At 46.9% G+C, this 12,204-nt stretch overlaps 1 protein-coding gene across 5 annotated transcripts in view; it reads left to right on the top strand.

The window, feature by feature from the left end:
* Positions 1-12,204, top strand: part of CUNH1orf159 (chromosome unknown C1orf159 homolog) — an 18,863-nt gene that overhangs the window by 3,818 nt on the left and 2,841 nt on the right. For 2 of the 5 annotated variants that reach the window (XM_050130124.1, XM_050130123.1), the window contains exons 2-9: positions 2,244-2,358; positions 4,528-4,624; positions 4,956-5,031; positions 8,521-8,616; positions 8,936-9,001; positions 10,967-11,101; positions 11,393-11,418; positions 11,510-11,540. In XM_050130124.1, coding sequence (XP_049986081.1) covers positions 4,550-4,624; positions 4,956-5,031; positions 8,521-8,616; positions 8,936-9,001; positions 10,967-11,101; positions 11,393-11,418; positions 11,510-11,540 — 505 coding nt within the window. In that variant the 5' untranslated portion in view covers positions 2,244-2,358; positions 4,528-4,549. The remainder of the gene's footprint in view (positions 1-2,243; positions 2,359-4,527; positions 4,625-4,955; positions 5,032-8,520; positions 8,617-8,935; positions 9,002-10,966; positions 11,102-11,392; positions 11,419-11,509; positions 11,541-12,204) is intronic. The other 3 variants (XM_050130126.1, XM_050130125.1, XM_050130127.1) reach the window with 2 other exon arrangements.

The following is a 12,204-nucleotide window of genomic DNA, read 5'->3' as shown; positions in this document are numbered from 1 at the left end:
TGTTAACTAGGAAGAGAACCATAACTTCTTGTTTCCTGTCCTGGAACTTGCTCCATACACCAGGCTGGCCTTGAACTCACAGAAATCTGCCTACCTTTGCCTTACCACCTGCTTCTACCTCAAGACAGTCTTAAAATATATAGGTTGGTTTAATTTAGCAGTCCCTCCACAATCCAGTGTCTCTCAGCAGCAGCTATTATCTGTTCACTGAAGTTCAACAATGAGGTGGAGGATTAAGACGGTGTGGACCGCTGGCCTCCATAGCCTCTCGACACGTATATACACCACATACAACAGGAAAGAATAAGCAGCAATGAAATCCTCAGCTAAAGGCACCACCAGGCCTCACAAAGCAGAGTTTAGTTCTCAGGACCCACATAGTGAAAGATGAGAACTGACTCCCACAAGCTTCCTCTGGCTTCCATGATGCCATAGCAAGTATATTTTTGCACATATGAAAATAACCAAAATTTAACATTATGTACAGAACTGCTGAGCTAATGGGATGGCTCAGTAGGTGACGGGTCTTACAGCCAAGGCTGCCAACCTGAATTTGATCTCTGGAACCCACATGGTGAAAGAAGAGAAATGACTGTTGTTTTCTGGCCTCCACATACATGCTGTAGGTTGTGTTTTATGGCCTGTGTGTATACCTGTGCATTCGCACGCATACACGCACACACAAAGTGAACAAATAAGTACATGTTAAACAACTACCGTGTCCTGGTAATTGGAAGACAATACAATTAAAACAGATGTGAAACGATACTTCAGTGGTGACTTTTGACATGTGACTAATGACATGAAAAGATCAAACCATTACTGGGCAGGGAAATGCTGATAATGAGATACCACTATGTGCCCACCAATATCAAATATTGGTGAGGATGCAAAGCCTTTGAATTCTGCTCTGCTTGTGGGAAAGTAAAGAGGTACCACTATATGGAAAAAAGTTTGACAGATGGGGCTGGAGAGATGGCTCAGTGGTTAAGAGCATTGCCTGCTCTTCCAAAGGTCCTGAGTTCAATTCCCGGCAACCACATGGTGGCTCACAACCATCTGTAAAGAGGTCTGGCGCCCTCTTCTGGCCTGCAGGCATACACACAGACAGAACATTGTATACATAATAAATAAATAAATATTTAAAAAAAAAGTTTGACAGATTAACCACACCTCTGATCCAATACAAATTCCCTGGTTTTTACCTATGAGAAATAGAAATACAGGTTCACATAGTGTGTGCTCAAGGACCTGTGATTTCCAGAATAATAGGAACAGCAAGGAACCTGTCAGGTGATAGATAAAGGAAATGCGGTATAGCCACATAACAATAACATAGTAATGCACAGAATACACAGAGCACATTGCATCTAAAGATTCTTGGTGCTGAATGAAAGGAACCAGTATGTTCTATTTTTATGAAATTATAGACGACAAGGCCAGCTTGACTGCCTAGGACTGAAGGTTGTAGGGGGCTCACGGAAGGCTTTGATAATGGGTGTGTGTGTGTGTGTGTGTGTGTATGTGTGGTGATGGCCTCATAGGGTTTCCAGAACTCCCTGACTTGTTTACTTTAAATGGATGTCATTTATTGTGTGCAAATTATGCTTCAATAAAGTTGACCAAGCAGCAAATGCCAGTGTTAATTGAATGTTGGACTTTGGCATCTTTCTACTTGACCTGGGTCTAGGGAATGCTTGTCTCACAATGAGCAGATGGAGTTTTCTTCCAGGACAGAGAAATACGGCCTTTGGTGAGCAAACCTTAAATTCACAGAAAAATTGACATTTGATTACATCCTGTAGTTGAGAATATGATATGAATATGTCTCTAAGAAGATTTCACACCTTAGAGAAGTTAAGTCAAGCCCAGAATGTATTTTGAAACTCAGCATGCAATACTGAAACAAAAGCATGTACTAATAATGAGTGCCAGAAAGGCTCAGGCTCAGGCTTCACAGGTGACTCCTGCAGGGCTAAGCACCACCTCTTTCCCCCCTATAATGTGGTCATTCTCTCGATAATCCCGGCTTAAATCCAGTATAAAGTGAATTATTGTACAGGCTCCCACTTTCCCTCCTGATAGGACTGGGGCCTGTGTCATCCTGAACCTTCATCCCCATGGGTCATGTAACCCACATGATCCCTTCCTAGGTCTCAAGTGGGGTTTCCTACTGCCTCTAGGCCAAAGAGTGTAGTTCCTCATTTTTAACCTCAAACTGAAGCTTCCCTGTGTTCTCTCAGAGAGTCTACCTGGAAGTGAAGCTTAGGCTAGTCTTGTACCAGAACTGGAGATGCCCAGCTTGCCTGCCATTTCAGTGCTGCAGTGGCCTCTGCTGAGTAAAACGTCTGCATAGAGGTAACACACATATTTATTTATTTTTGTTGTTGCTGTTACTTGAGACAGGACGTCATGGTATCTCAGACTGGTTTTGAATTTACTATGTAGCTATACTGCTTTTGGTCCTCTTGTCTCCAGCTCCTAGGTGTTTGGATCGCAGGTGTGTCCCATCACACCTGTTATTGCCACTCTTGCAAGTGCTTTACCAGCCGAAATACATCCTTAGTCTCTTAAGAGATAATGATTTTTCTTTAAAGATTTTTTTTCCATTTTATGTGTTTGGACGTTTTGCCTTCATGTGTATCTATGCTCCACATGCATACAGTGCCCTCAGAGGCCAGAAGAGGATGGCAGACCCCTAGAATTGGAGTTACAGACGGCTGCCATGTGGGTGATAGAAATTGAACCCAGGTCCTCTGGAAATGCAGCCAGTATCTCTCCTGGCCTGGATTTGTTTTTTGAGACAGGGTCTCACTGTGTAGTTCGGCTGGCCTGGAACTCACTAGGTGGACCAAACTGTCCTCAAACTCACAAGAAATCTGCCTCACCTAGCTAACTTTTTTTTTGTTTTTTAAGAGGTAATCCTTATGGCAAAAAATATTCTTCAAATCTTATTTTGGACTTTGATTGATTTACAAGTACCACTTTATGGGTTAACATAAGTTTGTTATAAAGGGGATTTCAGGGAGAGGAAGACTATAGAGATGGCTTCGTGGTTAAGAGTACCTGTTTTTGCAAAGGACCCAGGTTGGGTTTCTAACAATCACATGCCAGTTCACAATTGTCTATAACTCCAGTTTCAGGGATCTGATATCTCTGCAGGCATCAAGCACACATGTGATGTGCATGTATACATATAGTTAAAACATTCATATACATAAAATAAAATAATATTTGAAAAAATTAAAAGGAATGGGGATGTAGCTCAGTTGATAGAATGCTTACCTCGTGTACACAAAGCCTTGGGTTCAGTCCCCAGCCAATGTTGCCCCTCTGTAATCACACCACTCTGTGGTAGAGGCACGAGGAGATGAGAGAGATGGAGAGATGGCTCAGCAGTTAAGAGCACTGACTTGTGTTCTATTCCAGGCACCCACATGGCAGCTTATAACTGTAACTGTTATAATCTGTAACTCTAGTTCCAGTACATCTGATCTCCTTTTCTGACTCTGCAGGTGTCAGGCATGTTCATGGTAGGCAGATAAACACACATGCATAAATTTTTTTTCAAGTTTTTTAGAAAAATAAGGTAGTATTGATACAGATCAAGTTCAAAGTCAATCAGGATACAAGAAACCCTTATTCCCAAAACAGGAAAAAATTATTAAGAACTGTACACATATTGCCTCAAGGCTCTGTGGTATGTTTTCCTCTATATTAAAAATAAGACATAATAAGCACTAAGTCAGCAGTAATCTCGTTGCAATATTTTGCTCCTTTTTCGACTCTGGATCCTTCCTCTTGTTATTACTCTTAGTATTTTTTGTTCGGTTGGTTTTTGTTTTTTTGAGACAGGGTTTCTCAGTGTATTCCTGGCTATCTGGAACTGAGAGATTCACCTGCCTCTACCTCCTGAGTGCTCAGATTAAAGGCGCATGCCACCATCCCTGGCTTGTGACTATACATTTTTAAGTTTGGGTATTACTCTGGACCATGACTTTATATCCTCTTGTTTTCCCAAGTTCAGAAAGGCGGAACACTGTATCACTGAAAATTCCCAATGAACCCATGTCCACCCCAACCCAGCCACACACAAGGAAACCGAATCTTGTTAGTAGTGCTTAAGATGTGATTAGGGCTTCACTAGAGCAGTGGTGCATCCTGGGAAATCTTGCTGTCAGAATCCTGATAGCATATCACTGGAAGGAATACCAGGTCATCCCTCTCAATCAAGGCTCTGCCCACCTGCCTTGATTCCTGAGTTTTAAGCCTTAAGACTATAGCAGTGTACAGCTGTGAGCTCTTCATAGTCCTAGCTATGCTAACAACTGATCCCAGGTAGAGAGGAGCTGATGTCTGTAGTTCTCACCCTGGAGGAGTAGGTAAGGGTGCTTTGACTGCATCACTGCGTTCCTGAAAGGCTGCCCTGCTCTTTCCATTAAAACCCTTCCATCGCATGGTTATCTCCCGCTTAGCTCCACCCACCCTTACCAGCACCTCCTCCTTGAGCCCTGTTCTGTCTTACAGGTCTCCCTGTCAGCTCCCCAGCATGACCCTACAGTGTCTCATGCTCTTGGCTGGCCTCCTGATGGGAGGAGGCATGAGCAAGTCCACAGAAAGCAAGGTAGGTGATCCCGTGCCCCATGGCAAGAAGTTGAAGCCTCCTCAGAGGCAATAGATTCTCATCCCATAAAAATATCGGTCTTTGAACTTAGGGTTCACTGATGTTAGCCTGACCCTGGTAGAATCCCGTTGGAGTCCACTGCTAGTGTTGGAATGACTACACTGCCCATCACCTGTTGTGTTATGACTTCTAGAAGTTTCTCTGCCATACCTACCTATTGCTATAGCTGACCTAGAGTCTCTGCAGAGCCACCCTCCAGAGCTGTGACCAGTGCTGTTCTTAGCATGAGCGAGGCCCTCACCAACCTGTCTCACTAATGTCTCTCCTCTAGGCCCAGCAACCCGAGTGTTGTATGGATGTGGTAGACTTCAATGCTACTTGCCCGGGCACAGGCCTATGTGGCCCAGGTAAGCGTCATTGTTACAAGTAAATAGCAGACTGATCACCACCCCATCATCCTTCCTCAGTGTCTCAAGACAGCTGAGGGAATGGAGGAACTTGGGCAGCACAGGCTGTGGCATTGCTCAAGGGAGGCCTCCCTGGATTTCCTTCTTGAGCAACCTAACCACACCCTTGTCTGGTATAGGCAGGACCCTGTGGGGACTGTTCTGTAAAGGGCTGAGGCACAGGGAGAGGGAGGTTCAGAGGAGGAGGCACAGGGTTCAGAAGAAAACTAAGCCAGGATAGCACTTTCAGGACTTAAAAGCTCTGGAGGCACCCCCCCCCTTTTTAAGATTTATTTATTTTTATTTTATGTGTGAATGTTTGCCTCTAGATGTACATGTGCACCGCATGCACACCTGGTACCCTCGGGGGCCGGAAGAGGGCATCAGATCTTTATGGATGATTGTGAGCCTCTGTGTGGGTGCTTGGAACCAAATCCAGGTCTTCTTCAAGAAAAGAAGTGCACTTAACTGCTGGGTCATCTCACCAGCACGTCGTCAGAATCTTGACTCTGGAATATCTAGCAATGTTTGGAGGCGTTTTTGTCCATCACACCTGCAAATGAATTGAAGCTTCTAGCATCTGGAGATGAGGCCAGGGTGCTGTTCACGAGCCTCAGAGCACAAGATGACCCCACCACAGAGGGTAGTCATCCCCAGTATCAGCATGGCAAATGTCAGGTCCCTGTCCCACAAAAGGTTCCTGGAGGCTAGGAAGGCAATGTCTCCTGGAGGCAGCTAACAGAGGTTGGGGCTGGTGAGAGAAGGCAAATAGGGGCCTCTGGGAGAGGAAGACCCAAGTAAGATGATGTCAGGACCATCCACTGTCTTTGCCTGTCCTGAGGCAAGAAATGATTGTGATGAAAAGTTTGTCAGTCTTGAGGGGGTAACTAGATTGACTCAGCTGTCACTTGATTTGTCAAGAGGTACTCCTTGGTACCTGTCTTGAGTTCCATTACACTCAAGACTACATAAACCCAGAGAGACTGCTCAGAAAAGCAAGTACCCTAAAACATTGACAGGTTCATGGCAGGAGGACACGGACAAGATGTTGAGACTAGATGGGAGATGGGGACCAAGGATGAGTGTAGTAACAAGGGAAGGAGGGCGTTGTTCTGTGGTGAGCAGAGAAAATCTGAGGATGCCGTCTTAGGATTTCTGTTGCTGTGAAGAGACACTGACCACAGCAACTCTTTTTTTTTTTTAATTTATTTATTTATTAAAGATTTCTGTCTCTTCCCCACCACCGCCTCCCCTTTCCCTCCTCCTCCCCCAATCAAGTCCCCCTCCCTCGTCAGCCCAAAGAGCAATCAGGGTTCTCTGCCCTGTGGGAAGTCCAAGGACCACCCACCTCCATCCAGGTCTAGTAAGGTGAGCATCCAAACTGCCTAGGCTCCCACAAAGCCAATACGCACAGCAACTCTTTTAAAGGAAAACATTTAATTGGGGCTGACTTACAGTTTCAGAGGTCTAGTTCATTATCATGAGGGTCATGGCAGCATATAAGCAGACATGGTGCTGAAGAAACTACTGAGAGTTCTACATCTTAATCTGCAGGCAGCAGGAAGTGAACCGTGTGCCACACTGGGGGTAACTTGAACATAGGAGACCTCAAAGCCCACTCTTTTTCCAACAAGGTCACACCTACTCTATCAAAGCCACACCTCCTAATAGTACCATTTCCTATAGGAGCCATTTTCTTGCAAACTAACGCAGATGCCAAACGGCCTTCATCAGCCTTCTAACCTAAAGTTCTGGAAGTTGAACTTTCCTGGATTCCTTCACATTAACAGGAGAGCCTGGGACCAGGCATCTTATGGGGCTACAAATTGTCCAGAGATGGCTCAGTGGGTGCAGGCTACTATGCCAAGGTAATGCTAGTCACAGAGGGGCTGGAATTAGGTGGCTCTGGGCACAGGTACAGGGATGGAGATAACTAAGTTTGTGTGGGAAGACATAGGAGCCCCATAGGCCTTCAGGGCTCCACATGACTTTCTGGCCACCCTCTTTCTGTGCATGTAATTGAACAACCCAACATCAGCCCATGATACAGTCAGTTGTGTCTCAACACAGGAAATTAGTAAAGGATGATTCTGGGGAGAATCTCACTCTTTTTGTTTTATTTTGTTTTGTTTTGAGACAAGTTCTCACTATGTAGTCTTGTTGGCCTGGATTTCCTAGAGATCCACCTGCCTTTGTCTCCCAAGAGCTGGAATTGAAGACATGCACCACTATACCTGTTGAGAATCTTATTCTTGGTGCTGGGTTTTGTACTGAGGACCCCATGTTCCTTAGTCTTGCCTTTAGTAGACATACATGCCTCTCCTGAGATCTACTTATGTATTAAATTGATAAGAGGAATAAAGTTAGGCACTTTAGGAGACCTGTTCCTCACCTTATGATTCCATGTTTGAGCAGGAATCTTCCACCCAAGTAGAACTGAGTATTTGGACTTTGTTCCTATTGATTTTCTTTGCCCACAGCATTGGTAGAACTGGAATGGGCTGATGTCCTTCTTAGACCATTTGTCCATTGCTGTTGATACTATCTCTGCCACCACAGAAAGGCTTCTGTCTCACCACAACCCATCTGTCCAGATCAGACATTATAACCTTCATTATTAAGGTCCAGTGACCCATGGTTTAGCTGTACATGCTGCCCAATATCGAGCTGTGTCTTCTAGTACCCCATCAACATTTGTGGACCGTGTCTGCTCATCTTCTGTGTTGGGGATGTTAGAAGTAAAGGTATAAGATGGCCTTCAGGGCCGGGCGGTGGTGGCGCACACCTTTAATCCCAGCACTCGGGAGGCAGAAGCAGGCGGATCTCTGGGAGTTTGAGGCCAGCCTGGTCTACAAGAGCTAGTTCCGGGGGAGGGGGGGAATGGCCTTCAGGACACCCTGTCAGAGGAAAAACAGCTGTCCACAAATCACTGGCCAGTACAGTACAGGCTAGGTCACTCTCGGAATGAAGGTGTAGCTTTGGTCAGTGCCATTCTTGGATAGACATTTGGATAGACATCTCCTGCTACAGAGACCCTGGGAAATAGCACAGGGACAACAAACAAGCCCGTGTGCCCCTGTCCCAATGTAGAGGCCCAAGTGAGGGTGCACTGCCGTATGTCGGCAGTATCCTGCGTATATATCCTGGAGGAAATGGTTCCGGTGGGTAAGGCTGGACCTTACATGATACCCATTCATTTTAGCTCAGTACTTTGAATAGTCTCCTGAGGCATCCAGAAAAGAAATGACTGCCTTAATGATGGGCATCCACATGAATTTGGTCGAAAACTCTATGCTTTTTGTTGAGTTTATTTCTTTTTCTGGAATTGGAGCCTGTGCCTACAAGTTTCCACATCATGTTAATGTTCTTGAGTTGAAAATTACCAGTTCATAATACAGAAAAGCTTACAGAAGACAGTGAGATGACCTTGACTTACTTTGACTGGTACAGGTTGCTACAGGCACTGGAATGCAGACGGGAGTGCTAGCTGTGTCCGCTGCTGGAACGGGACCCTCCCGAAATACAATGGCTCCGAGTGCAGAATTCGTATGTCTTCTCCAGGCTATCTACCCCAGTTCCCCCATACTTCACAAGGGTCCTCATGTCCTATTTGGGGAGAAACCAAGGGAACCACTGTACTTGTCCTCTCCAATGGCGGTACCCACCTCGCCCAGGAATGTTGTCTATTAGTGAGCAGCCCCTTGGGTCCCTCCCTGAGTGTTGTGTTCACTGAGGACAGCTGTGGGTGAGAAGCGCTCCTTACTTTCTCATCTCTAACCTCAGCTGTCCCTTTCGGACTATATGTGAGGCCTCAGTAGGGTTCCTGGCATGGCCCAGGCCTCCCCTCAATTCTGGTCTCCCATAGTTACTGGCCGGGGCATGCAGTTTCCTATGAACAGAAGCTCAGGGACACCTGGACAGCCACATTTTGGTAAGTCTTTTAATTCATAAATCCAGAACTGTGCTTCTGATTAGGACCTGGGACTGGGGATGGGGCCCATCATTAATTAGAGCTGGTATTGGTACCAGTGCCAATCCTGAATCACTGAGACCATAGCAGACATAGTCCACTCTGACCCCCAGGCCCTAGGGATTGCATTGCCCATCCCATCTTGCTCTTATAGGATGTAGGCCACTGACGGGATTGCAAACACACAGGTCATGCCTCCTGATCTTTTTTCAAGGAAGGGACAAGCCCTATTTACCTGATGCCTGTATCTCCAGAGTCCTCAAGCCCACTTTAAATGAAGGCCTGGGGAGTAAGGGGTGGAAGAATATGTCTGAAGTAGCAGTGTGGCCAGGCAAGCAAGAGAGGGGACTGGGGTGGTGCTGGTAAAGAGAATACGCCCCAGGCAGAGGAGCCCCATAGGTTAGGAAGCTGGACCGAGCTCCAGTACAAGTCTGCCTCTTCTTAGGTGACACAGTCATTTTAGGGACATATCACTCTGACGTGCTGGATCTTAGGCTTGGAGTCCTATTCTGAGAGGGCTCAGTTCTTCCTGTGGGCCTTAGAACCCATCTCTCCTCTCAACCAGAAATTGCACTTGAAGTCAGTGGCACAGAACAATGGTGTTTAGGGTAGGGGTAGTATAGATACATCTGTTGCACAATGCTAATGAGTCAGAGCAAGGGCCACAGAGTCTGTCTCAGTAAGAAAGAGACTTCCCAGGAGATCTTGTCTGTTTCTAAGCAATAGTGGAGAATGTGCCTGAACTGGCCTTCCCTTGTAATCAGATTGATGACTACCTTAAGAATCATAGAACCTTCATCCAGCAACTGATGGAAGCAGATGCAGAGATCCACAGCTAAGCACTGGGCCAAGCTTTTGGAGACCAGTCCAAGAGAGGATAATATGAACAAAGGGGTCAAGACATAGAAACAGCTGACCTGAGCTAGTGGGAGCTCAATGACTCTCGACTGACAGTGGGGGAACCTCCATAGGACCAAACTAGGCCCTCTGAATGTGGGTGAGAGATGTGTGTGTGGTTGAGGCAGCCTTTATGGTCACTGGCAGCAGGACCAGGATTTATCCCTACTGCTTGAACTGGCTTTTTGTAGCCCTTTCTTTTTTGAGGGATACCTTGCTCAGCCTAAATATGGAGAGGAGGGCCTTGGTCCTGCCTCAAAGTAATGTATCAGACTTTGTTGCCTCCCCATGGGAAGCCTTACCCTCTCTGAAGAGTGGATGGCAGGTGCAGTGGGGAGAAGGTGGGGGATCAGGAGGAGGGGAAGGAATGGAAGTGGAATAGATATGTAAAATGAGAAGATTATTTTTAAAAATAAATTAATTTTTAAAAACTAAAAAAAAAAAAAAAGGAACGATACTTCCCAAGGCCAGGCCGTGGTGGCACACCCCTTGAATCCTAGCACTTGGGAAGCAGAGGCAGGAGAATTTCTGTGAGTTCAAGGCCAGCCTGGTCTACAAAGCAAGTTCCAGGACAGCTAGGACTGTCACACACAGAAATGCTATCTCAAAAACAAACAAAAAGAAAGATATTTGCCGTAGTTGGCAGTTACACTGATCTGTGAATAACCCCTAGCATGTCCTGACCCCAAACAAATGGAGCTGAGCAGGAGGCAACTGCATGTATCCAAAGTGAGCTGCAGCAGAAGTACCTGCTGCCAAGGCTGGAGGCTGGGGCCAGTCTAATGGAGAGAGCACTGGAATGAGCCTGATCCAGGAGAGAATGGGCACTGTGATGTCCCTTGTCCTGTGGCGAGGTGTGTTGGGCTTGTGGAGGAGTGCAGAGCCCTTGCTCTGACATGTGGCTGGTCCCTAGTCGGGGCTCTGGTATGTTTGGGGAATGGTGGGCCCCAGGGGTTAAGCAAGGAACACTGTACCGGTATCCATCCCCCAAGACCCAGGCTCTCCTGGCAGCTGTTGGTTTGCCTGCAGGGGGTCCTCATGTGGCAGCCTCCCTCTTCCTGGGGACACTCTTCATCAGCACAGGCCTCATCCTCTCTGTGGCTGGGTTCTTCTACCTCAAGCGCTCCAGTAAACTTCCTGAGGTTTTCTACAGGAGAGACAGAGGTACTTCCTCCTGTGACTGAGTTTCCACTTGCCTAGCCTCAGGGGAACTGTCCAGAGCCTGTCCCCACTCAGGACATAGGTAGGTGATCCCCAGCAGATACAGAGCAGGCACAGGGACTCCACAGAGTGCCTCTGGACGCTCTTATAGCTGAGAACATGAGGGTGGGCCCTGCTGCATAAGAGCTTCCAGGGTAAGAAATGGTGAGCAGCTGTCCAGGCTCCTGGTGCTCAGGGCACGCAGAGCTGCGGCAGCTGCTGGGCAGCAGAGTGACATGTTGTTTTCTTCCCCAGCCCCTGTCCTGCAGCCTGGTGAAACAGTAAGTAACCTACTCTACTAGGCTGAACGACCTGGGCTATTTGTACCTGTGCCAGGCCATCCAAGTCTCACTTTGCCTTTCTCTTTTCAAGGCTGCGATGGTCCCCCTGCCACAGTCTTCAGGTACTGGCTGCAGCATGTTAAGGGTGTTGGGTGGAAGGGTCTTACTGTGGACCAGTCTTCAAAGCCTGTTGTATAGTTTTTATCCCCAGATATCCCTTTCTAGGACCTGACCTGCCTTCACACTTTCTGTGTAGACTGTTCCATAAGTCAGGGACAAGGACAGGTGCTCAGCAGGCATTACTCCTCTTCTTTCCCATCAACACACATGGTTTCCATGTTGCCTCCCTTCCTCAGCATAGGGCCAGGTTCCCTGCTTCATCCGTAGTCATGTCTAAGTCTAGCTCTGCTTGAGAGCTGCAAGGAATATGTCAGTTCCTGAGCCTTTCCTTGCCAGGCCCATGCAGTTATGATCCACTGTGTGGGAGACGCCGTGAGCATAGATAGGGTTATAATCCACTGGGCAGGAGATGCCGTGAGCACAGCTAAGTTGAGTGCAGTTATGATCTACTGTGTAGGAGGTGCCGTGAGCACAGGTAGGTTGAGTGCAGTTATCCACTGTGCAGGAGATACCATGAGCATAGGTAGGTTGAGTGCAGTTATGATCCACTGTGCAGGAGATGCCGTGAGCACAGATAGGGTTATAATCCACTGCAGGAGATGCCGTGAGCATAGGTAGGTTGAGTGCAGTTATGATCTACTGTGTAGGAGATGCCGTGAGCATAGG

Source organism: Alexandromys fortis, unplaced genomic scaffold (assembly GCF_014885135.2).
Source record: "Alexandromys fortis isolate MF-2015 unplaced genomic scaffold, M_Fortis_MF-2015_v1.1 scaffold_330, whole genome shotgun sequence".
In the NCBI taxonomy this organism is placed as follows: Eukaryota; Metazoa; Chordata; class Mammalia; order Rodentia; family Cricetidae; genus Alexandromys; species Alexandromys fortis.
Note: the sequence above shows the minus strand (reverse complement) of the source record. Positions and strands in the feature narration are given on the sequence as shown.